Source organism: Oncorhynchus kisutch, linkage group LG21 (genome assembly GCF_002021735.2).
Source record: "Oncorhynchus kisutch isolate 150728-3 linkage group LG21, Okis_V2, whole genome shotgun sequence".
Taxonomy (NCBI): Eukaryota; Metazoa; Chordata; class Actinopteri; order Salmoniformes; family Salmonidae; genus Oncorhynchus; species Oncorhynchus kisutch.
In genome coordinates, this window is record NC_034194.2 from 34445322 (window position 1) to 34471940 (window position 26619).

A 26619-nucleotide genomic window follows, 5' to 3' on the forward strand; every position below is an offset into this window, starting at 1 on the left:
TGGTGTTTATACTTGAGTACTATTGTTTGTACAGATGAATGTGGTACCTTCAGGCGTTTGGAAATTGTTCCCAAGAATTAACAAGGCTTGTGGAGGTCGATAATTTGTTTTCTGAGGTCTTGGCTGATTTCTTTTGATTTTCCCATGATGTCAGGCAAAGAGGCACTGAGTTTGAAGGTAGGCCTTGAAATACATCCACAGGTACACCTCCAATTGACTCAAATGATGTCAATTGGCATATCAGAAGCTTCTAAAGCCATAACATCATTTTCTGATATTTTCCAAGCTGTTTAAAGGCACAGTCAACTTAGTGTATGTAAACTTCTCCCACTGGAATTGTGATGCAGTGAAATATATGTGAAATAATCTGTCTGTAAAAAAATATTGGAAAAATGACTTGTGTCATGCACAAAGTAGATGTCCTAACCAACTTGCCAAAACTATGGTTTGTTAACAAGAAATGTGTGGAGTGGTTGAAAAACAAGTTTTAATGACTCCAAACTAAGTGTATGTAAACTTCCGACTTCAACTGTATATTACATTTGTGTTGTTCGGTTCCACTGGACCCAAGGGTAATAAAAGTGTGGAAAAGTGTCTGTATAGGTGAAAACAAGTAAAAATGAAACAAAAATGTTTGCTGTGTGCCTTCACTCTGTCTTCCTCCTCACCGGGCCTGCTGTTTCAACATAGCACCAAGAACCTGTCTGTCTCCCACTTTTCTCACACTCTTTACCTTGTCCTGGATGTGACACAGGGACCCCGTGGCCACAACATCACATGCAATAACCTTTTTACTTCGCACAGGCTGTGACAGGAGCTCCTCAAGAGGAAGCTGACGATGGTGGGAACAGTACAAAAAAACAAGCCAGAGCTCCGACCTCAGCTGTTGAAAGGAGGACCAAGGCACTCTTCATATAATTGTATAAAATGCCTTTATTAGTATGGCTTGTTCAATAGAAACAAAGTTTCGGCTTACATGCCTCCCCCTTTTTTAAACCGACGCGTTTCGGATGCATGGCCTTCGTCAGGGAGTACAAAAAAAGGAATACAAGGTCCTCTTTTTAACAGCTTTTCAATTAGCCCTAATTGGAAGAAGGGGTGACAATTGATTGGACACACCCAGTAAGCAATTCTATACACATTAAAAGGTGAAATACTGTAGCTATGTTATCATAAAAATACAACTCCAAACTAGAAGCATCAGAACACTAAACCTTAAACATGACTGGGAGAGGTGTCAAGAATAAGAAAGCTATATATTCCATAGTGCACTAGAACACAGCAAAACATGAACAACAGTCTAACCATAGCTGAGGGCAACACGTTTGACATCTGGATAGTGTTGAATCTAGATTGGAAAGAGGGAAGCTCCAGAGGAGACAGATCTTTCTCGAGGAGCTGGGCAAGGCATTGGTAAGACCTCAAATCAACATATATATATATATTTTTTTAACCTTTATTTAACCAGGCAAGTCAGTTAAGAACACATTCTTATTTTCAATGACGGCCTGGGAATAGTGGGTTAACTGCCTGTTCAGGGGCAGAACGACAGATGTGTACTTTGTCAGCTCGGGGGTTTGAACTCGCAACCTTCCGGTTACTAGTCCAACGCTCTAACCACTAGGCTACCCTGCCGCCCCACATATCTCAAGGACCCCAGCTTCTGCAGCCATCATGAGGAAGATTCAGGAGGAGGATGCTGGTGGCCCATCCGCCCGACCCACAGAACCAACAACTCCAATATCGGAAGTAAGTGTGAGTGATGTTGATGCACGTGGGTGTGTCTGACTCTCCTACCTTGGCCTGCTGTAACTATATATGTGAGTGAGTTGTTAGTAAAATTCCCAAACTAAATGTTTTCGTCATTCTAGATTGCAGCCGGTAGCAACAAGAACAAGCTCTGCGATGTGTGTGGACCCAAGAAGAACAGGAAGACATAGTACACATGAATCAAGTGCAAGAAATACATTTGCAACACACACACTGTAAAACTATATCCCTCATGTGGTGTGTAGACCGGCCTTAATTTGTGTTCAATGGAGCTCATTTATTATTTCCATAAAATACTGTAGGTAAAATGTGTCCTTCCAATTTGTTCATTCAAAGCAATAAACATCAATAGAGATGAAAACCTTGTTAAATTTATATTTGTTCAAGACAAACATGATTTATTCCACCCATGTCTTTTATCCCCAAAACAACAAATAGCGGTAAATGGCAAATATTAGCCATGTATGTTGTCTCTATTGCTTGTAATTGATATAAGTCAACAACAGTATTTTTACGTAAATTGTTATGGCTGTATTGTTTTAAAACCCCAATAATGTTGTGGGTCCATCAGACATTGGGTGAATAACAAAAACATGAACACAACACAAGGGTTAAGGATTTAAACCATTTGTCTGAAATGGTCTCTTTTCCAACTGTAAAAGGATAAATATTCACACGCAACACCATGGGCAAGAAAGGTTGAATACACTGGCCATTCTATCAATCTAGCAGGACTTCTGCCGCATTCAAAACAACTGGAAACTCAGAACTGGGAAATCTCTGACTTCGGTGTGTTCAAGACAACTGGGAACTGAGCTCCGACTGGGAAAAAATGTTTTGAACGGTAATCCAACTTGGAATTTCAAGTCGGGAACTCGGGCCTCCTTCTAGAGCTCAGACTTTCCGACCTGAAGATGACTGACATTATGATTCGACCTTGTTTTTTCCCCGAGTTCCAAGTTGTCTGGGAAAGCACCATAAATCCAGAGAATGACAGAATTTGATGACAAAGTTTGCCCACAAGAAGGACCGCCGCGCCACCTTCCTGTTCAAGTGAGCACAGCACAAAAATGGTAAGTCAAAAAATAGCCATAATGTATTGTATGCTACTGCATAAACGATGTAATAGGCCAGGGATATACAGTGCATTCGGAAAGTATTCAGAACCCTTGACTTTTTCCACATTTTGTTACGTTACAACCTTATTCTAAAATGTAATTGTTTTTTCCTCATCAATCTCCACACAATAGTATACAATGAGAAAGCAAAAAGAGTACATTTTTCATTTTGGGAAATGTATTGCAAATAAAAACTGAAATATCACATTTATATAAGCATTCAGTCCTTTTACTCAGTACTTTGTTGAAGCACCTTTACCAGCAGTTACAGTCTCGAGTCTTCTTGGGAATGACGCTACAAGCTTGGAACAACTGTATTTGGGGAGTTTCTTCCATTCTTCTCTACAGACCTTCTCAAGCTCTGTCAGGTTGGATGAGGAGTGTTAATCAATTTTAGAATAAGGCTGTAATGTAACAGAATGTCAAGGGGAAAAAGTCAAGGGGTCTGAATACTTTGCGAATGGACTGTATAAAGGGCAACTGAAATAATTGTTAAGGGGAATTCAATTTTAAATCCCATGGATATAATAATTTGCATATGTCCCAGGATGCTTTGCAGTGCTACATTCCCAACTCCAAATGTTAGTTTTGATTGAAAACAAACATCTTACCTGTTAATGGATCCAGCTTCAGTCAGTTGATTCTAGCCATCCTTTATGCTCGTTCTAGTCGAGCAGGTTAGTCTCCTATTCAGAGGATCCCCACTTTTGTTAGTGTCTTATTGGTCAAGGTCACACCAAATACTTAGCACTACATCTCATTCAGCCTATCAGCAGCCTTGATTCCTGGGACTTCAGTTTCAGTTGGTCTATGACCCCAACTTGCTGTGTGGTCAGAAATGTGCTTTCCCAATCCTAATGAGCACTTCCACAGTTTTCCCTCCTGCTGAACTTTTCCTCTCGTGGACTGAATCCCTGTATGTCTGATGTTTAATTGTGCATGCATCTAAACGACCACATAGTTAATGTCAGTTATTACTGGACATGATTCTCAGATATCTGAACCATGAGTGGTCAAATGTGTGTGTGATGTGTGAGTGTGGACATCTTCCATTAAACTCCCCTTAACTTGGACATCTGCCTCATACTTGTTCTGACCAGACATTCTGTAGTGGTTGCTACCGGCCTTAAGCCAGTACCTAAGGTTTCTTATTATATTATATTCCTTTGATTCTCTACAACCCTACACCTTTTTTTCCTGCAGTGAATACGCATATGGAATTTAAATGTGCTTTCCTAATCACCAAATAGTTGTAAATAAAATCATTTAACTACATAATGTAAAAACATATGTCAAATTGATGTTGAATATAAGAGCCAGATGCTCTCTTAATTCTACCCGGATGAGTTTCAGTGGTCTGGGGTGCAGGCTTCGAACTTGTAGCTGATGAGAGTCAAGGTGGTTTAATTCCACCTTCTGGGCAACACTGAAAATATGTCTGCTTTCCTCTGAGAAAAAAATAAAAGAATTGGCAAGATGGTTATGGAAAACAGCCGAAGTGGAATGAATTGCCAACAATAACAGAACCGTAGTAAAATGCACTTCAATCTAAAAAGCAATTATCACATTCCCTTTTCAAAGCAAAAAACCCAGTCTTCACACAAGTTTTACTACAAACACTATTAGACAGTCAAGATTGCATTTATGTAACAACAGCAGATGTGAGATGCATCAATACAAGATATGTAACCTACCTCAGTTACCTCACACTGTATGCACATGATGTGGGTTCAGCTATGCCTATCTCTGACAGTTCAACTATATATACCGTCCATTCGGAAAGTATTCAGACCCCTTGACATTTTCCACATGTTGTTACGTTACAGCCTTATTCTAAAATGGATTAAATACATTTTTTCCCTCATCAATCTACACACAATACCCCAGGTTTTTAGACATTTTTGCAAATGTATTAAAAGTAAAAAACAGAAACACCTTATTTACATAGGTATTCAGACCCTTTGCTATAACACGAAATTGAGCTCAGGTGCATCCTGTTTTCATTGATCATCCTTGAGATGTTTCAAACACTTGATTGGAGTCCATCTGTGGTAAATTCAATTGATTGGACATGATTTGGAAAGGCACACACCTGTCTATGTGAGTTCCCACAGTTGACAGTGCATGTCAGAGCAAAAACCAATCCATTAGGTCAAAGCAATTGTTGTAGAGCTCTGAGACAGGATCGTGTTGAGGCACAGATCTGGGGAATGATACCAAAACATGTCTGCATTATTGAAGATCCCCAAGAACACAGTGGCCTCCATCATTCTGAAATGGAAGAAGTTTATAACCACCAAGACTTCATAGAGCTGTCCGCCCGGCCAAGATGAGCAATCGGGGGAGAAGGGCATTGGTCAGGGACGTGAACAAGAACCCAATGGTCACTGACAGAGCTCCAGCGTTCCTTTGTGGAGATGGGAGAATCTTCCAGAAGGACAACCATCTCTGCAGCACTTCACCAATCAGGTCTTTATGGTAGAGTGGCCAGACAGAAGCCACTCCTCAGTAACATTTCAGTTTTTTATTTTTTATACATTTTCCAAAATTATTATTTTTTGCTGTTTTTTCTCTCATTATGTGGAGATTGATGAGGACAAAAAAAACATTTAAATCAATTTTAGAATAAGGCTGTAATGGAACAAAATATGGAAAACGTCAAGGGGTCTGAATACTTTCCAAATGCATTGTATAAATGCAGATGCCAAGTTGGCAGCGAGGGATTTAGGTCTCCACTGATGAAAACATATGTTGTGGCCTATGAATAATGTGAGACACGGTGTGCTGTGGACAAGACTCTTGGAACACCATGTTCTCCTTAAATACTTACAGGAACAGCAGCCAGGGTTTAAGACCCTCCACGGATATACCCTGTGCCCTGCCATTGTCCGCTCTGAAAAGAGGAGCATGTTAATCACACATAAAGCCCAGAGTTGAGCAGAGGGTCTGGTGAGCTCAGAATGAATGCATACACACACCATCCCAATAGGTGTAATTGTGGTCAGAAAGAGAAAGGCTAAACACACACACACACACACACACACACACACAGGGGGAATCACTTTTCTCCTTTACAGAGAAATTCTGATTTCAATTTTTCTATAGTTTTTATATTCCATTTTTTTCAACACTCTTCTATCAATCAATATTTAATTAGGTTTCTTATCTACTGTTCCTCTGGACAACACAATGCAGACAACCTCAGTCTGTTGTGAGGGGAGGCTAAATGCCGAAAGGAGAGAACAAAAGACTGCTGTAAATTAAAGCTCATCCACTTTACATAATGAGGGAGACGGACATATAAAAGAAGACTGCCTTGAGGTCCAGCTGAAAAAGTCCTAGAGAGAATAAATAAAATATGTGTGCTTAAATACAGCAGTTATATGGCAATGACCACATCCAACCTCTGCTTACATCCGCTTGCTTCTGTCCAGATCTTTTACTCTGATTTCACAATTCATTCGCGGTTTCCTGTTTCCTGAGCGACATGTTGTTTTATCTGAAGCCCGAAGAAGCTAAGCCTACAGCTCTCATCTCTGCAGCGCTGGACGGAAACACTCTTGTATGTGACGTCAATTAAACCGTGGTAGCTACCCACACACTTCAGCTCTGACGGCAATTGTCCTTTTTTTGGATGCCTGCGTCAGCAAGACCTTTTTAAAAACACCACATGGCATACATGGAATCAGTTGACCATATTTGCAATTTCCATGATGTGTTAAAGAGTTTTTCAGACATTGTATTATCACCGAGGTACCGGATCTAGAATTTATCCCATTTGGCTATAAATAAGTTTCAGTCTTCACAGTCGCAGCTACCTCCGTCTCCCCGTGCGCCTGGATGATGACGTGCTCGTCCAGGCAGAACGATAGATTTCAACAGCATCACTTCATAAAATATAGTCTTTCTATTGACAAATTAACTATTTAATTGGTACTAGTAAACGGCGACTAAATAATTAGAGTTTTGTCCACTGCATTCTGAGTGTTTGTTGGCTCGCGGAACACACGGACCATGCATCTGAACCACTCCGCGGACCACGAGACCACTCTCCGTGGCGGGAAAAGGAGTCAGCTCGAGCTCTCATCCGACGCCATCAATAGTTGGGCATCCTCAAAATCCCAACAGGTATTCGTATGCCTATTCTACATACATTAAAATTACACGTTTGCTTCAAATAGCCTACTTTGTAAAAAAATAAATAAACATATATAGGCTATATTGATTGGTTGGTTAATTATGATAAAATGGAAATGAAGTGTAGGCAAGGTAAATAGGCTGAGGCAACAATTTAATTATTGAGTAGTACTACTTGGAAACAAGCTAAGACTGAAGCAGCCATAGCCTACCACTTTATAATGCAAAAGCTCATGTAGCCTACTGTGTTTCAATTGTTATTTTTCTCTCCCTCGCCAGTATCCTGTCAAAATGCAGCTACCCAGCAGTTCCTTCATCCCCACCATCAATGCCATCACGTCCAGTCAGGAGCTGCAGTGGATGATCCAGCCAGCCATTCTAGCCTCCAAGCCTGGCCACTGCCTACCCTCTCACCCCTACCAGCCCCTGGACATCAGCAGTAGCCTGGGGCCTGGGAGCCACACAAGGCTCGGGGTAATACGGACAGTGGGCAACACGCATGGAAGGAGCAGGCGTAGTGATCAGGTAACAGTAAGCAAAGACACTGTACAGGAAGACCGAGAGGCTTTTACTAAGGGATATGGATATGTTGTTAATATTGTGGATATAATAATGATAAAATACTGTTATTGCAATATACAGTTTTTCACAGTAGATCAAAATATCAATGTATTCATACTGCAATATATTTTATTTCTGTAAGTAGCCTATAGCAGTGGTTCCCAACTCAGTACAGCTTTAAACTTTTTTGGGACGTTATAATATTAGAATGTACATGGTGCAATTTCTAAATTGGGTAGTGCATCATCAGTTCCTCTTGTCATGTCAGTCATTGTGAACTTCAGTAAGCCATTTGTCAGAAATGACCAGATCAACTAGCGCATGTCAGCTAATGTTTTTTTATTTAGGTTTTTAACCCATATATATTGTTGTACATTTTTTTTCACTGAAATATCACATGCATACACATTAGGCATGGCAAAATGTGTAGATTTGCAGGAAATAAGCTTACAACCAGCAAAATTCTCTCCACCAACAAGGAGTGCGAACAGTTTGTGTCATGAACAGTGCTTGTGCCTATGGAAATAGATGCTGGAAGGGGAGCCCCGAATGAAAAGGTTTGGGAACCACTGGTCTATAGTATCTCTCATGTTAGAGTTGACCGTTTTTATTCAAATGAATGACATATCCAGCCGAATGCTGTTTCTCACTGTTTCTCACTGTTTTCCATCAACAGTTGAACCCAGCTGAAGAGGAGAGGAGAAGGTTGAGGAGAGAAAGGAACAAGCTGGCTGCTGCCAAGTGTCGCAACCACAGGAAGGAGCTGACCGACCAACTGCAAGGAGTGAGTCCAAACAGAGAGAATGACCAGTCAGTCAATACTGTAGCTCTACCTACCTACGGTTTTGTAAGTATAGATGGATGTTGATGGTTATGAACTATGAACTCTGTTGTCTGTCCTATAAGGAGACTGATGAACTGGAGAGAGAGCAGGCCTGCTTGAAGACCCAGGTTGAGAGGCTCCAGGAGGAGAGAGAGAAGCTGGAGCGCATGTTAGTGTCGCATGCCCCAGTGTGTCTACTGGGCTGTGATGGCCAGGCCCAGCCACTGCCCCCTCCTGCCCCGACCATGTACCCCACAGCCACCTCCCCCCTGGCCAAACCCCTGAGCCCCCCTCCCGCGATAAAGCAGGAGCCTCAGGAGGAGATGCTGTTCTCCTTTCACCACCATGAACACTGCGCCATCAAACCCACCTATCGCCATGTAGAAGAGTACTGTCCCAGTGTCGACAGCTTCACCACCCCATCCATGGTGAGCTGCAGCCCAGCCCGTTTGGTGGATCTATCCTGTCCCATGCTGTCTCACCATCACCCCAGCCTGGGTGGGCAGGATAGGTCATTCCGGGAAGAGGCCCTTCCCAACAACTTGCTCTCCAAGCCTCTCCCTGGTAGTGACATGAGTCTTGAGGATGGACTACTGGGACCACGATTCTCCCCCAACTTGTTGACTCTGTAGGGCAATGATTTACAGTAAAGTGGACAAATATAATGTACAGCGCTATACTGTACTTTAATCACTATGGCATGTTCAGATGCTATTCTTTGAAATACTTCACCAGCAACTGATTTGGTCTGCCTGGTACAATGGAACTAATGGAATTGTCCCAAAAGTACAAACTCCATGCTAAGGCCTAGATTCAATCAGATCGAGTGTTAAACTGTGATAGAAGACACACGAATAACGAATGTTTTTGCTGTCAGAGGTGGAACTGCGTTGGAGCCGTGAAATCGGTGAGTAGCTGCTCTTGCAATCATTGTCAAGAATCCACATCTGTCCCCACTCGCTTTGGAAGTTCAGAGCGAGAAAGTGTAGCCTATATATAAATAATTACGCTCAAATTGAAAAATAATGAAACTATATAAAGAGGATTTCTATCAGCCTAATTGATGTGTAGATTCCATCTCACATTCCAGTGTTCCATCTTGGAACAAGGCAGCATGGGATTTCTGTTAATGTGACTCTGTGAAGCCAATGGCAATATCCGCTTTAGGTATAATGTCTGGAGCCACTTGTGGATTTGACAGCTCTAACAGCAGTTCCACCTCTGACACCACCAAAACAACCGGAATGCTGATGTCACTAAAGCGGTTCTGATTGAATAGAGCACTTTCTCAAGCACAGACTAGGCTATAGTATACTGTCAAGTATCTAAAGGTTTTTGACATGTGTATTTTACTGAGCTCTGGAGAGGATTCTTCCCTTGTAAGAGGAAGATAAACGTTTAACTAGATATTCTTTGTTAATTAGAAATTAACATCACAATTCCTTTACAAGTTTGGCTCTTGTCAATATTTCAATCATATCCATTTTCAAACTGAAAATCGGTTGACTGGTAGTTTGGTTTGTTAGACGCTAGATGGTGCTGCAAGACATTGCCTTGGCACAACTGTAAAGCACTACTGTAAATCACAATGGCAAATATTTATTAACCACTAGTTCTGTTTAGTATTTAATTATTTAATTGCTGTGCCATTTATTAAAGCCAATCTATATGTAGAAGCCATTTTATGATTTTAAGTTGGAATAATGGGTTGTCACGACAACACTGACAAATTTTCTACAGTCAAATGTGATGTGAACACAATGCAAACATTACTTACCATACATCTGAGGTAGAAGTGTCAAAGCAATATTGTCATCCACAATTATTTGCTATAATGTTGACCTTTATATTTATCTCATATTGTGTGTTATTCATTCTTGACGGTTTTCATTAGGTTTCAATGTATTATTCAAGGCAGTACAATAAATTAATAGGAAGAGTATTTGTTGTATAGTTTGCTGTGAGAAACATATTTAAAAATATGAATTGCTGGCAGTATGATCATAATATATAAGACCTCTCTGTAAGAATACAGACTCTGGGGACAAAATGTTATCTACAGTTGAAGTCGGAAGTTTACATACACCTTAGCCAAATACATTTCAACTCAGTTTTTCACAATTCCTGACATTTAATCCAAGTAAAAATTCCCTGTTTTAGGTCAGTTGGGATCATTTTAAGAATGTGAAATTTCAGAATAATAGTGGAGAGAATTATTTATTTCATGATTGAATTATTTATTTCAGCTATTATACTTTCGTTACATTCCCAGTGGGTCAAAAGTTTACATACACTCAATTAGTATTTGATAGCATTGCCTTTAAATTCTTTAACTTGGGTCAAACATTTCAGGTAGCCTTCCACAAGCTTTCCACAATACATTGGGTGATTTTTTGCCCATTCTGCCTGACAGAGCTGGTGTAACTGAGTCAGGTTTCTAGGCCTCCTTGCTTGCACACGCTTTTTCAGTTCTGCACAAATTTTCTGTAGGATTGAGGTCAGGGCTTTGTGATGGCCACTCCAATACCTTGACTTTGTTGTCCTTAAGTCATTTTGCCACAACTTTGGAAGTATGCTTGGGGTCATTGTCCATTTGGAAGACCCATTTGCAACCAAGGTTTAACTTCCTGACTGATGTCTTGAGATGTTGCTTCAATATATCCACATAATTTTCCTCCTCATGAAGCCATCTATTTTGTGAAGTGCACCAGTCCCTTCAGCAGCAAAGCACCCCCACAACATGATGCTGTCACCCCCATGCTTTACGGTTGGGATGGTGTTCTTCAGCTTTCAAGCCTCCCCCTTTTTCCTCCAAACATGACAAGGGTCATTATGACCTTACAGTTGAACTTTTGTTTCATCAGACCAGAGGACATTTCTCCAAAAAGTACGGTCTTTGTCCCAATGTCCAGTTGCAAACCGTAGTCTGGCTTTTTTATGGCTGTTTTGGAGCAGTGGCTTGTTCCTTGCTGAGCGACCTTTCAGGTTATGTCGATATAGGGCTCGTTTACTGTGGATATAGATACTTGTGTACCTGTTTCCTCCAGCATCTTCACAAGGTCATTTGATGTTCTGGGATTGATTTGCACTTTTCGCACCAAAGTAGGTTCATATCTAGGAGACAGAACACGTCTTCTTCCTGAGCGGTATGACGGCTGAGTGGTCCCATGGTGTTTATACTTGCGTGCTATTGTTTGTACAGATGAACGTGGTACCTTCAGTCATTTGGAAATTGCTCCCAAGGATGAATTAGACTTGTGGAGGTCTACAATTTTGTTTCTGAGGTCTTGGCTGATTTCGTTAGATTTTCCCATGATGTCAAGCAAAGAGGCACTGAGTTTGAAGGTAGGCCTTGAAATACATCCACAGGTACACCTCCAATTGACTCAAATGATGTCAGTTAGCCTATCAAAAGCTTCTAAAGCCATGACGTAATTTTCTGGAATTTTCCAAGCAAGCTGTTTAAAGTCACAGTCAACTTAGTGTATGTAAACTTCTGACCCGCTAGAATTGTGATACAGTGAATTATAAGTGAAGTAATCTGTCTGTAAACAATTGTTGGAAAAATGACTTGTGTCATGCACAAAGTAGATGTCCTAGCGGACTTGCCAAAACTAAAGTTTGTTAACAAGAAATTTGTGGAGTGGTTGAAAAACAAGTTTTTCAAGTGTATGTAAACCTCCGACTTCAACTGTACATATGATGCAATTGTAACAGCTACATGGAGCATTTTTTAAGCTTTATAATGCATTCAACTTGGAAGATGTATGCCACAAATGTACAACTAAACCAGAGGACCAAAAGGCAAAAATAATGTTCATTGTTTGCTTATGAACGTGCTACTTGAATGGTAACATTGAAATCATACAATCAAATCTATATTCCAATCATACGCCATGCGTCTTACTCCGCTGCTACTTTCAGCTGAGGGAAATTAGCAGTTGTCAGTTCTTGGAAGAATTCTGATTGAACTTTAACCTTCAGTATTGTTGACCTCTAGTCCTGTGTACTGATGCAAATCAGTACATATCACGGTCTATAAACGATAATGCACTCTTCCCCTCTATTCATCACATACTTCCAGTTGATCTTGCATTTCCCAGACACATTATAGAAATCTATTCTCTGCTTCTAGCTTTTTTTCTCTCCATCCTTGTAAAGGTACTACAGTGTACTACTGTTATTGTTGCAAAACACTTATGAATTGCTGAGCAATCTGTAGATCTCCTGAGCTGGTTACTAAGCAACATATATATATTATCCTTTTTTTGATGAGTTGGGAATGCCTTGCTTCTCCATACGGAGTCAACTTACCATTGGAAGAGTAAGGTCAGTCTCTAGGTCCTGGAGCAATAGACTTTAGGTCCTGGAGCAATAGAAAGAACACTGCAGTGCCAGAGGACCTTGGAGCCCAAACAACACCCCTGTGGAAGGATTTCTACAGTGCCAGAGGTCCTTGGAGCCCAAACAACACCCCTGTGGAAGGATTTCTACAGTGCCAGAGGTCCTTGGAGCCCAAACAACACCCCTGTGGAAGGATTTCTACAGTGCCAGAGGTCCTTGGAGCCCAAACCACACCCCTGTGTAAGGATTTCTATAGTGCCAGAGGTCCTTGGAGCCCAAACAACACCCCTGTGTAAGGATTTCTTCCTCTCCCCCAAACTCCTCTTTAGCTGAGTGAAGGGAGTTGTGGTTGCATGCTGACAGAAGTGCTAGTGCTAGGACAATTGGACACAACTCATACGCCTTATTCTCTCTTCATATCAGCAGTAAACAAGAGAAGAAAAACGTTGTCATATTACCAACAGGAAGGAAGGCTGGATACTGTGGACTAGAGATCCCTTCACTATTCATCAGCATAACATACTAATCTCAGTGTGTTGTTGAGGTGTGTGTTAATTAAAGGAGAAGACCCCATGAAGACTAGTGGACCTCAGGAAGACCCATGTAGACTCCCATGGACCCCAAGGAAGACTAGCAGACCTCGGGAAGACCCATGTAGACTAATGTTGACCCCAAAAAAGACTAGCAGACCTCAGGAAGACCCATGTAGACTCCTGTGGACCCCAAGGAAGACTAGTGGACCTCAGGAAGACCCCTATAGAATCCTATGGACCCGAATGAAGTCTATTGGATCCCAGGAAATCTGCAGTGGTCTAAATGTTCCATGCTGTAACGTTTAGGAAGGGAAATAAAGAGAAAAAGCCTAATGCAGCCTGGGAAGTATGCACCTGCATTGTTTTTCTCCTCCATTCACACTTAATTTCTCTACTTCTTTCCTCTGGTAACTCCTCCTTTCCTTACCTTTCCTAATCTTCTCACCTGTCCTTTAATCTCTTTCCCATCCATCACCTGTGCTCTCATCACCTCCCTTTTAATCCTCCTCTCTTCACCTTCACTCTCATCCTCATTTCATCTACTCACTGAAGGATGAGAGGGGCCTTTGGGTCTGTTGTGGCATCCTTCAGACGCAGACTGCTAGAACACAAACATTTTCCTGATTCTGCATAAGGTCAGTACTGTCGTGACTCTTGTCTCTGTTTAGTGTTAGCGGTATAGTCACGGAACCTTTGCAGAGTTGAAAAAAAAGCCATCTCTCAGTCTGGCCAATAAAAAGAAAAGATTAAGATGGGCAAAAGAACTCAGTCACTGGACAGAGGAACTCTGCCTAGAAGGCCAGCATCCCGGAGTCGCCTCGTCGCTGATGACATTGAGACTGGTGTTTTGCGGGTACTATTTAATGAAGCTGCCAATTGAGGACTTGTGAGGCATCTGTTTCTCAAACTAGACACTCTAATGTACTTGTCCTCTTGCTCAGTTGTGCACCGGGGCCTCCCACTCCTCTTTCTCTTTTTTAATCCAGTCAGATAAACACTCCAAACAGCCTACCCGACCGCTCGGGGCGTCCGCATGGTCCTAAAGCACACAGGTTCCTGGTTTTGTATCACATTCCAATGATAAAACTTGGGGGTGGGGAAAAATTCAATTTCAGGATGTGTCCCGCCAGTGGAAATTGCGCCCCTGTGTTTTACTGTATACCATCTTCTCACGTCAGATAGCGCTGTGTGATGTGTTAGGATGACGCCGTCTGACGGAAGACAATGACCATGACTAATTGACACAGGGTGCAAAAACATGGACTATAGTCTTGACAGAAAAGGTGGACATGGGGATGATGAACTGGAGAACATGAAAAGCAACTATTTTATATGGATTCAGGGGATGTTCTATACCTTACATTTACCATGGCATTGTTGAATACTCGTTTCTGATTGGATTGAAGGGCATTATAGATGATTCATTATTTTCCATAGAATGCAACGCCCCTTGTTTATTATACCTTACATAATGCATGTGATCATTTTCATCACTGCTTGTCATTTGCAGTTGCACAATTGTTACCACAGCAAATTATGTTACCGGTTTACAATGGCTATTATATAGTATTTACTACAGTTAAGTTATATTTACTCTTCTTGTCTCTATCTTGTATAAAATATTATACAGGTATATTCCTCTTACAGACCTCTCCTAGCTAGGAGCACGAGCATGATGAGGGAACTGTCTTTTTCGAGGTGAGAAAAGACTCCCTGAGTCAGTCATTGTACCCTGCTCCAGGCTGGATGGATGCTCATCCTGTTGATTAGGACCCAAAGAGGCTGCTCTATTGAGTGAATATCCTTTCCGTCTGGAGCTCCAGTACACCACACAGCCACAATGAGGATTTAAACACCTCTCACAGGGTATTTATGGGGATGAACACCACAAAGTGCTCGTCTCCCACTCTCCCATCCTAAATGCTCCACGGTACACTCCATAGCCAATGAGGTCATAGGGTGAAACTCTAACCAATTTTTGTTTCTGTTATTAGGAGGAAGAGTGAAATCTCATTCTGCTGATTAGCTCATCAGTAGCCATGTGATGTGCCGAGCTGAACTAAGCTATGCCAAGTTAAGTTGAAAATAAAATAACAAAACTAGCGCTGTGTGGTTCGGGTCGGCACAATAGTGTGGAAAATATGGTATAAGTTTTCCATAGCTGAGGGGCCACAGAGTGACATGGGCCCCAGACTTTCCAGAACTTAATCTGTGATGAAAGAGGTTTGGTTTCAGGTTGAAAACACTATATCACTCTTACAGCTACAGGGTGTACTCAAAAGTACAGTTAGACTCCTTTTATCTCCCTCTCTCTCTCTCTCTCTCTCTCTCTCTCTCTCTCTCTCTCTCTCTCTCGCTCTCTCTCATTTCTATTATCATGTGGATAAAAGATTCAGACAAGACTGGCACTATTTTAAGTACTCATGGCCTTTCATTAATGGTTCTCTATTGTTGTATATTCTCTATAAAATATATAAAGAAAAATCCTGTGGGTATGTAAACGGTGATAAAACATTGATAAAACGTCTATCTGTGAGTACACAGCCCATCATTCTCTACCGCAGCATCAATATTCAACAAAGCCTTAGATAGAACAATCACATTTCAAGACAAAAGCTTCTCTTTTATTATGGATACATTGATGTCCCCTTCCTCAATAGTTATTTTGGTGAGCTTCCATTCAGTAATGAGAATGCATTTCCTGCTGTGTGTGTCTGGTGTCCCGTGGTGATGATGTCAGAGGGTTCCATTCTGATGGACTGTCAGGGGAGCATCCTGCCAACTGTTGCCAAGTGACAACATTAGAAGCAGGGGAATCAGCATGTCAACCAGGACTAGTATGAATTCCCACCACAAATAAGTCAACCTATAAAGGAAGTCTTTATGAAATAGATAAGAGGGAATAGGCCTGCAGGGAGTGTATGCCTGTATCACTAAAGTCAAAAAGCATTAATAAGTATATAGAACGTGTAGGGAGTGTACAGAGTTGACAATGCACCCATTAAATACACACTTTACAAACAGTATGCGTCCTTATTTGTTGTTTTGTTTGCTACTATAGGGCTCTATAGTGTGACCATTTTACGCGAATATGCGCCTAAATATTTGTGTATTTTTATTTAGGAGCATCAGTGCGCCTAGAAAATGAAGGATTCGAGCTTCATTACCTACAATATTTTGCATCGTGCTCCTAAATGTATTTGTGTGAGCCTACATGTTTCAATTTAGGTGCACACGTACTCCTTATAAAAAAGGTCAGCATAGAGCCCTGCACTATGGGTGGTATAGAAGGTAGAGTAAATGTCATCAGGTTTGAGTAGTAACTGATTACAAAGAAAACTGTAATCAATTACAGTGCATTCAGTAAGTATTCAGACCACTTCCCTTTTTCCAGATTTTGTTACATTACAGCCATATTCTAAAATGTATAAATATCAATCAAATGTATTTATAAAGCAATCTTATAACATCAGCTGATCTCACAAAGTGCTGTACAGAAACCCAGCCTAAAACCCCAAACAGCAAGCAATGCAGGTGTAGAGGCATGCTGGCTAGGAAAAACTCCCTAGAAAGGCCAGAACCTAGGAAGAAACCTAGAAAGGAACCAGTCTATGACGGGTGGCCAGTCCTCTTCTGACTGTGCCAGGTGGAGATAACTGAATTTGGCCAAGATGTTCAAATGTCAAAGATGACCAACAGGGTCAAATAATAATAATCAGAGTGGTTTTAGAGAGGTGCAACAGGTCAGCACCTCAGGAGTAATTGTCAGTTGGCTTTTCATAGCCGGTCATTCAGAGTATCTCCTGCTGTCTCTAGAGAGTTGAAAAACAGCAGGTCTGGGACTGGTAGCACGTCCAGTGAACAGGTCAGACATTTTTTTCCTCATCAATCTACACACAATACCCAAAAATGACAAAGCAAAACAGGTTTTAGAATTTTTTGCACATTTATTTAAAATAAAAAACACTAAAACCTCATTTACATAAGTAGTCAGACCATTTGCTATGAGACTCGAAATTGAACTCAGGTGCATTTTGTTTCCATTGATCATCCCTGAGATGTTTCTACAACTTGATTGGAGTCCACCTGTTGTAAATTCGTTTGATTGGACATGATTTGGAAAGGCACACACACCTCTCTATAGGTATCCCACAGTTGACAGTGCATGTCAGAGCAAAAACCGAGCCATCAGGTCGAAGGAATTGTCCATAGAGCTCCGAGACAGGATAGTGTTGAGGCCCAGATCTGGGGAAGGGTACCAAAACATGTCTGCAGCATTGAAGGTCCCCAAGAACACAGTGGCCTCCATCATTCTGAAATGGAAGAAGTTTGGAACCATCAAGACCCTTCCTAGAGCTGGCTGCCCGGCCAAACTGAGCAATCAGGGGAGAAGGGCCTTGGTCAGGGAGGTGACCAGGAACCTGATGGTTACTGTGACAGAGCACCAGAGTTCCTCTGTGGAGATGGGAGAACCTTCCAGAAGGACAACCGTCTCTGCAGTACTCCACCAATCAGGCCTTTATGGTAGAGTGGCCAGATGGAAGCCACTCCTCAGTAAAAGGCACATGACAGCTCACTTGGAGTTTTCCAAAAAGCACCTAATGAACTCTCATACCATGAGAAACAAGATTCTCTGGTCTGATGAAACCAAGATTGAACTCTTTGGCCTGAATGCCAAGCGTCACGTCTGGAGAAAACTTGGCACCATCTCTATGGTGAAGCGTGGTGATGTCAGCATCTTATTGTGAGGATGTTTTTCAGTGGCAGGGACTGGGAGACTAGTCAGGATCGAGGGAAAGATGAACGGAGCAAAGTACAGAGAGATCCTTGATGAAAACCTGCTCCAGAGCACTCAGGACCTCAGACTTGGGTCGAAGGTTCACCTTCCAACAGGACAATGACCCTAAGCACACAACCAAGACAATGCAGGAGTGGCTTCAGGACAAGTCTCAGAGTGTCCTTGAGTGGCTCAGCCAGAGCCCAGACTTGAACCCGATCGAACATCTCTGGAGAGAACTGAAAAAAGCTGTGCAGCAACGCTCCCCATCCAACCTGACAGAGCTTGACAGGATCTGCAGAAGAAATTCCCCAAGTACAGGTGTGCCAAGCTTGTAGCATCATACCCAAGAAGACTCAAGGTTGTAATCGCTGCCGAAGGTGCTTCAACAAAGTACTGAGTAAAGAGTCTGAATACTTAAGTAAATGTGATATTTCCATTTTGTATTTTTAATAAATTTGCAAACACAGTGACTAGGGGTCTGATTTCAATGATGGACTCTTTTGTCATAGAGGAACTATGTCACTGCCTACGTTGATAAGGGGAAGAAAAAACATTCCAGGGACCCTCATTGAAACAACTTTGATTCAGCCAGTGTGTGCCCAGTGGCTTGTCACTGTTTTTGCCTAGGGTCGGGATAACGATATTAGACTATACTGAAGTTTGTTATGTCTGATTATGTGATTTTAAGGTCATGAGTATGTTGTCATTATTTCAATAGATATGTTCTTGCTCATAGGAATGATAAGATTGGGCTAAAGAGATATTGTAAGGTGCTTGAATGTCCCTGATCTAGAATTCCTTGCCAACTCTTGCAGTTGTCTCAGACACATCCCTTGTCTACTTCCCCTCTATACCCTCATCTCAGTGATCAGCTGTCAGAAAAAAAACTGAGTTGCTACTCTGCCCACCAGCTCCATGTTTCACAACATTGTCAAAGCTGGTATCTGTCAATCAATAGGTTAATTTTATATGGTCTGGCAATATGTTTTTATGCTCTTTTGTGGCTGTTTAGTATGCCGTAGGTGGGTTAATGTGTAAAATATATGCCATAACGAGTTGTGTTGAGTGGTTCCTGGAGTGATTATGCAGGACGGTTAAAAAAGATGTGACATCATGCACGGTAGAGTTAATGAGGCCATGAAGTGAAGTGAAGTAAGTGGGACGCACCCTGTCCACCTCCTTATCGGATGGCAGTCTGATGAGCCTTGGGGGTCATCGCTCATACAGTTACAGACTGCACTGGATTCATCTGACTGTCGTGACAATCTGTGGACTTTCTGGTGGGTAGGTAGGGAGGGAGGGAGGGAGGGAGTAGGAGGTAAAGGATGGGGGAGAAAATGTCAATAGAGTATTCAGACAATGGAAAGTGTTTTCAGCAGTTCACCTGGTTATCAGTCTGAATATACTGTAATAGAGGAAGGTAGGAGAAAGTAATAATTATTTTGTCATCTCAGATTCAGTCTTCAGCTTGGGTGACCTTTACCGTATTCCATGCAGTGACACACATTCTATAGGTCACAGATGACATATAGTGTACTTACCATTTGCAGTCATATTGTCAGTGTGTTTTTATCATAATCCTTATGATAACCTAAGGGCAAAAACCTGCTTCCTTGTAGCTCTGTCTAAACTAATATGGCAGTTACTAAGAGAACACTAAATATCCGTACGAATACAGATATTTTCACAGATATAAAGACACATACTGTATTTCCACAGAAATAAAGATATTAAAATGTTATTCTCTACTCTTAGAAAAAAGGGCGTCCCCATAGGAGAACCATTTTTTGTTCCAGTTAGAACCCTTTTTGGTTCCATGGAGTCCGTTCTACAGAGGGTTATACATGGAACCCAAAAGGGTTCTTCAAATGGTTGTCCTATGGGGTACGTCGAATAACCATTTTTGGTTCTAGATAGCACCTTTTTTTTTCTAAGTGTGTGGTTATGCAGTCAATCAGCAAACACACTGTACGTGGCTTATGATATAAATAAGGATTACGGTGAAACCCAAAAGGTTCATGTTTGTACCCTTTTATAGCCTACTGTAGTTAGCAGAGTGCATCTGGCCACCGGGCAGGAAATGTAGGTTAGCTCAGGCTTGCATCACATATCCCCCTCGGTAGTGGATGTGACATGCTGTGTTCCTGAGATGGATACACTAGAAATGTAGATATGTCTGCTGGGAAAGCCTCTGCACATATTTAGTGACTTGTTTCATACAAGCAAGCATGCAATAAAGTAGCTTCAAGCCATGCTGTATTATGCTGTAGCCAAGACTACTGTCATTGTCATGCCATGTAATGTAAGAGCTACATGGAACGTATGTAACGAGGCTAGCAATACACATGTACTGTCTTCTACACACAGGATGACCTAGAGTAGTAAGTGGACTTTTACTGTCCTTTGTAGGCATACAACAATCTAATTCCATTTCTTTCTATGGAGCCAACCCAGCAAACCGAAAACATTCCCAGAACATTGGCTAAGTTCTAGTTAGGGTTTAATCTAAAATTAGGGTGATAACATCCTTGATAACAAAATGTTTTCAATTAAATATCCTTGTAATATTCAACAACCATCTTTAATAACTACCACAGAAAATTCCCCAAAAGTTCTCATTAGGTTTCCAGGTAATGAAATAACACAATATACCAGTAATGTTTTCCCAGCAAACCAAAATTGCTTCTGTGAATGTACCCAAGAACATTCATTAAGTTGCAACAAATGTTCTCATAACACAAAAACTGTCCATTCGTGGTGATGATTATTGATAGGGCTGTGATAAGATATTACATTTTGTAAACCAGTTATTGCCATGCAAAAGACTGCCGGTCTCATGGGAATTTACCGTTTACTTCTCAAGGGTAGGCGGCAGCATTGGGAATTTTGGATGAAAAGCATGCCCAAATTAAACTGCCCTCTACTCGGGCCCAGAAGATAGGATATGCATATAATTTGTATATTTGGATAGAAAACACTCCAAAGTTTCTAAAACTGTTAAACTAATGTATGTGAGTATAACAGAACTGATTTGGCAGGCAAAAACCTGAGAAAAATCCATTCAGGAAGTAGGACTTTTTTTGTTTGTTGTAGTTTTCTATTCAATGCCATTACAGTATCCATTGACTTAGGACTCAAATTGCAGTTACTATGCCTTCCACTAGATGTCAACAGTCTTTAGAAATTGTTTCAGGCTTGTATTCTGAAAAATGAGTGAGTAAGAGCAGTGTGAATGAGTGGACCCTGACGTGTCACAGAGCTTTTTCATGCGCGCGACCAGAGAGAGTGCCTTTCTTGTTTACCTTTTATATTGACGACGTTATTGTCCGGTTGAAATATTATAGATCATTTGGGCAAAAACTACCTGAGGATTGAATATAAACATCGTTTGACATGTTTCTAGGAACTTTACGGATACAATTCGGACTGTTTTGACTGTGATTGAGCCTGTGGATTACTGAAGAAAATGTGAACAAAACTGAGGTTTTTGGATATAAAAGAGACTTTATCGAACAAAAGGAACATTTATTGAATAAATTAATGTCTTCTGAGTGCAAACATATAAAGATCATAAAAGGGATTATAATTTTATCTCTATTTCTGACTTGTGTAACTCTTCTACTTGGCTGGTTACTGTTTGTAATGATTTGTCTGCTGGGCTATGTTCTCAAATGATTATAAGGTATACTTTCACCATAAAGCATTTTTTAAATCTGACACCGTGGTTGGATTCACAAGAAGTTAATCTTTAAACCTATGTTTAATAGTTGTATATTTTCAGAATTTTTATAATGAGTATTTCTGTATTTGAATTTGGTGCTCTGCAATCTCACTGGATGTTGGCCAGGTGGGACTCTAGCGTCCCACATACCCTAGAGAGGTTAATTAACATAAACATGTTTAGTATCTCCAGGTCCACACATACAAGCCACTGATCACGCCTTAAGGGCATATTCCGCCCAAACTCTGTATGCCATGGACTCTCCATCCCTGTTCCTGCAGCTACCTAGTGCTTAATTATGGAAACCAAGTGAAAAATGTTTTGGAACATTGATAATAAAATGTTTCCACAACAAAACAGATTTCATTAAACTGTTGACAGTCTATCTCTCTCTCTCTGTGCACTGGAGAAAGGAATGAAGGACAGTGTGGAGGAGATGGAAACGCATGGTGGTGAGATATTCTGTAGCTAAAGGTAATGTGTCAGCTATTAATTATGAAAATATAAAACATGCCCTATTACTAGGCTATTCAAAATCAAAGGCAAATTCACTAAAATTGTAGGCTAACTCTGAATTTGTTTTATTTAGGCTAGACCAATTATGTACCAAAGATATCTTAAAAATAATGTTTTTCTGCCATGTATAATATGCAGCAGGCTATGTATTGTATAACAACACAATCATTATTTAATTATTATTTAATAATAGTTTTTTTTCTGGCTTGGGCTCATATATAGGCCTATGCACATGCATAAGCTCTAATGGGTGTTTTGAAGGTAAAGGGGGATACCTTGTCAGTTGTACAACTGAATGCCTTCAACTGAAATGTGTCTTCCGCATTTAACCCAACCCCTCTGAATCAGAGAGGTGCGGGGGGCTGCCATAATTGACTTCCACGTCTTCGGCGCCTGGAGAACAGCGTGTTAACTGCCTTGCTCAGGGGCAGAATGACAGATTTTTACCTTGTCAGCTTGGGTACACAATACATTTTGCCTGTTCTTTAAAGGTTCCCAGAATGTTTCATTAGGTTGTGGGAACAGTGTGGGTACATTACAAGAGACACATTCCCAGTAGCCATGGCAGTATGATCAATCAGGAATTCCATGCTTCCTTTTTAGCCTTCTTAGACATAACTAACCCAGGGATATATTGGTAACTGGGTTATTCACCATCACTATACCCATTCATCCTCTTTATATGCTGCATACTTCTGGGACAATATTTACAAGGTATCCAAGAATCTGAGTGCTGATCTAGGATCACTTTTGCTTTTCAGATCATGAACAATAAGCCAGGGGGGACCATATGAAGCGTCGGAGGTAGGAGTTATATCGGGTGCGTTTTTAAAGTTGAACAGTCAGTTTTTACACAATGATTGGGAGTTTACAGTTAGTCTAAATTCTGCATTTCTGACTGGATAAAAAACTATTCTAAAGAAACATGGTTAAAGAGTATGTGTGATTGAACCTGCAATCTTCAGCCAGATAATTAACTCTGCGTGACCAGGGAATAGCTTTTGGCATTGTGTTTTCTTTCCAGTCAAATATGGACAATCAGGAAACAGACAACAATTTCTGAGTTATTAAAATGTTCCAATCCTCTTCATACTGTACCACTACATTTTATTTATTAATTTCTACATCACGTGTTGAAAGTCTTATATGTGATTTTAGTTGGATAAACTTTCCTTTATTAAATAACTTGTATTCTTGTGTATTCATAGGCTTCTTAAAAACAGACTCAGAACCTTCAAACTAAATAAGAAAACAATTGGACCTTTTCTCAATTTCAAAATCACATTTCATAAGACTTTCAACACATGATAAAATAGTGTTACAAGTACAAAAAAAATGCCAAAGCTATCCTGCCTGTTTGGCCCTGTCCGGGGGTCGGACAGGGGCACAGTGTCTCCCGAACCCTCCTGTCTCAGCCTCCAGTATTTATGCTGCAATAGTTTGTCTGTCAGTCTGTTATATCTGGAGTATTTCTCCTGTCTCTGTGTGAATTTAAGTATGCTACCTCTAATTCTCTATGTCTCTCTTTTCTCTCTCTTCTCTCAGAGGACCTGAGCCCTAGGACCATGCCTCAGGACTACCTGGCCTGATGACTCCTTGCTGTCCCCAGTCCACCTGGTCATGCTGCTACTCCAGTTTCAACTGTTCTGCCTGTTCTGACGTGCTACCTTGTCCCATACCTGCTGTTTTAGACTCTCTTTAGACTCTCTCTCTACTGCACCTGCTGTCGTTAACTCTGATTGATCGGCTATGAAAAGCCAACTGACCTTTACTCCTAAGGCGCTGTCCTGTTGCACCCTCGACAACCACTGTGATTATTATTATCTGACCCTGCTGGTCATCTATGAACGTTTGAACATCTTGGCCATGTTCTGTTATAATCTCCACCTGGCACAGCCAGAAGAGGACTGGCCACTCCTCAGAGCCTGGTTCCTCTCTAGGTTTCTTCCTAGGTGCTGGTCTTTCTAGGGAGTTTTTCCTAGCCACGTGCTTCTCCATCTGCATTGCTTGCTGTTTGTAGTTTTAGGCTGGGTCCTTGTACAGCACTTTGTGACATCAGCTGATGTAAAAAGGGCTTTATAAATAAATGTAATTGATTGATTGGTGGTACAGAGAATGAATGATTTAGCTAGGGAACCAAACATTGCAGGTTCAAACCCCACATGAGCAGATTGTCAACATAGTGAAGTTTAAAAAACATTTTACATTTACATTTTAGTCATTTAACAGACGTTCTTATCAAGGCTCCCGAGGGGCGCAGTGGTCTAAGACACTGTGATTAGGGTTAAATGCCTTGCTCAAGGGCACATATGATTATGTTTATATGATTAAATGTTGTTCAAATGAATTAAATGAAAATGCCCTGTGTCTCTATATCACGTACAATACAGTTCACAAAATGCAAATTGCCATTACATCTGGATTATATCTAGAGAGAAACATAATGGGGATGTATTCCAATCGGCTTTCTTATGCATTAAGAAGTTACACATTTGCATGCTGGGAATGTTGTGGTCATTTTTGGTAAAACTTTGGTAAATCTTATAAATGTGGACCTCCAGAAAAAGGTACAAGGTATATTGCGTTAACAGCAATGGAATATTATGTTAAACCTATAACAAATATGCTATGAACTTCATGAAAACAGACATTTCATTATTGCAACATTAAGGGAATGTCTTTAACTTTAATTAAACATTGTTTGAATGTCATCACAACTGAGTATATTTTGTGTTGGGAAACAATCTCTTCTAATGTACCAACGCTGTCCCACAACCTAATTAAATGTTCTGGGAACCTTTTTAAAAAATCAGAAAGGATGTTCTGTCAACATTCTTGCAACATTAAATTAACGTTGTGTGCTTTTTTAAAAATCTATTTTTAGGGATTTTCTTAAAATTGCATTGTTGGTTAAGGGCTTGTAAGTAACCTTTTCACTGTAAAGTCTACCCCTGTTGTATTCGGCGCATGTGACAAATAAAATTAGATTTAATTTCTTTTGAGTTCCAAGCAAACCAAAAATTGTTCCTGTGAATGATCCCAGAACATTTTTTAGGTCGCGGCACATGTTCTCATAACACACACACTTTCCAGTCGTGGTGATGATTGTAGAATGTTTGTAGAAAACATTCACCTGATTTTGCAAGAACATTTCTAGAACACATTTAATATTTTCTTGAAATATTCCCAGCGGACTGATTAACTAGCTTTTGTTTTTGTTAGAGTGTGCCTCACACAAGAGTTCATGTATGCTGAGTGCTGCGTTGAGTTTCCGAATGCTAGATTAGGCAACAATAAACAATGGGACATTGTGTGTGTACAGTATGCACGGCTGCAGCTGTACGACCCACTCCTCACTGCGCTTGATGTTCTTGTTGGTCAGTTTAATAAGCTTGTCCAGGCTCAGCCTCCGGGACATGACTGTAATACCACGCACACCCAGGTCACCTTACAGAAATAGTTATAATGAAGTACCACAGATCTACAGTAATACCAAAGACAGTACAGTATGAAGAAAACTCCTTCTCCAATAGAAATCCCTGATCACACTTGCAGGCGATGTCATGGCGACGTTGTCTAGCTAAGCTCATGCAAAGAAACATGGCATCAGGTCTAACGGTCGTCTTGCACTGAACTGCACATGTGCAGGCCGTCAAATCAAAGACATGCCTTCAATATAAACCTTTTTTTGTAACGAAAATGTGTCAGTTTCTCACTTTTACGAGGTTGGAGTAATAACATGTTCATATACTTAAGACTCAAGACTTAAGACTTATACTCAAATCTAGGTTGCGCCATTAGATTAAAAAATATATATATAAGTACAATTAAGGAATTAAGGAATAATTTTTCACTTCTCTCATTGACTTATCAAACCCCAAACCCCAGCCTTGTGTGTTTGGTCTGTTTCTCGAGACATTGCTCCTCTGGGCTTTGAAACTCTGTGGTATTAACTTTAATGTAGTCCTACTGTGCTATAGAAGATGGCGTGGGATAAGGACATTGATTATCGGGTCCTTTGACATTGATGTAGAGACAGTGATGTAAAGTGGTTTTTAATTGAGCTAACCCTCGTGTCTGAGAATTTTTCATTATATTATGTACATTCATTTTTATCATTTTGATCACTCATCACTCATTTTGATCGGACTAGGAGTGAACCAGGACTAGAAGTGAACCTGGACTAGAAGTGAACCTGGACTAGAAGTGAACCTGGACTAGAAGGGAAACTGGATGAGACGTGAACCTGGATCTGCGAGGACCACCCTATAATCTTTGGTTAAATGTATGGTACACTATATAACGTTGAATGAAAA

At 40.7% G+C, this 26619-nt stretch overlaps 1 protein-coding gene across 1 annotated transcript; it reads left to right on the top strand.

The window, feature by feature from the left end:
- Nucleotides 1–6336: 6336 nt before the first annotated feature.
- LOC109866437 (fos-related antigen 2) lies at nucleotides 6337–10351 on the top strand. Its single transcript, XM_020455121.2, has 4 exons — nucleotides 6337–7016; nucleotides 7305–7550; nucleotides 8263–8370; nucleotides 8493–10351. The coding sequence occupies exons 1-4, from the start codon at nucleotides 6903–6905 to the stop codon at nucleotides 9039–9041; spliced, it is 1017 nt and encodes a 338-aa protein (XP_020310710.1). The 5' UTR covers nucleotides 6337–6902; the 3' UTR covers nucleotides 9042–10351.
- Nucleotides 10352–26619: the final 16268 nt, after the last annotated feature.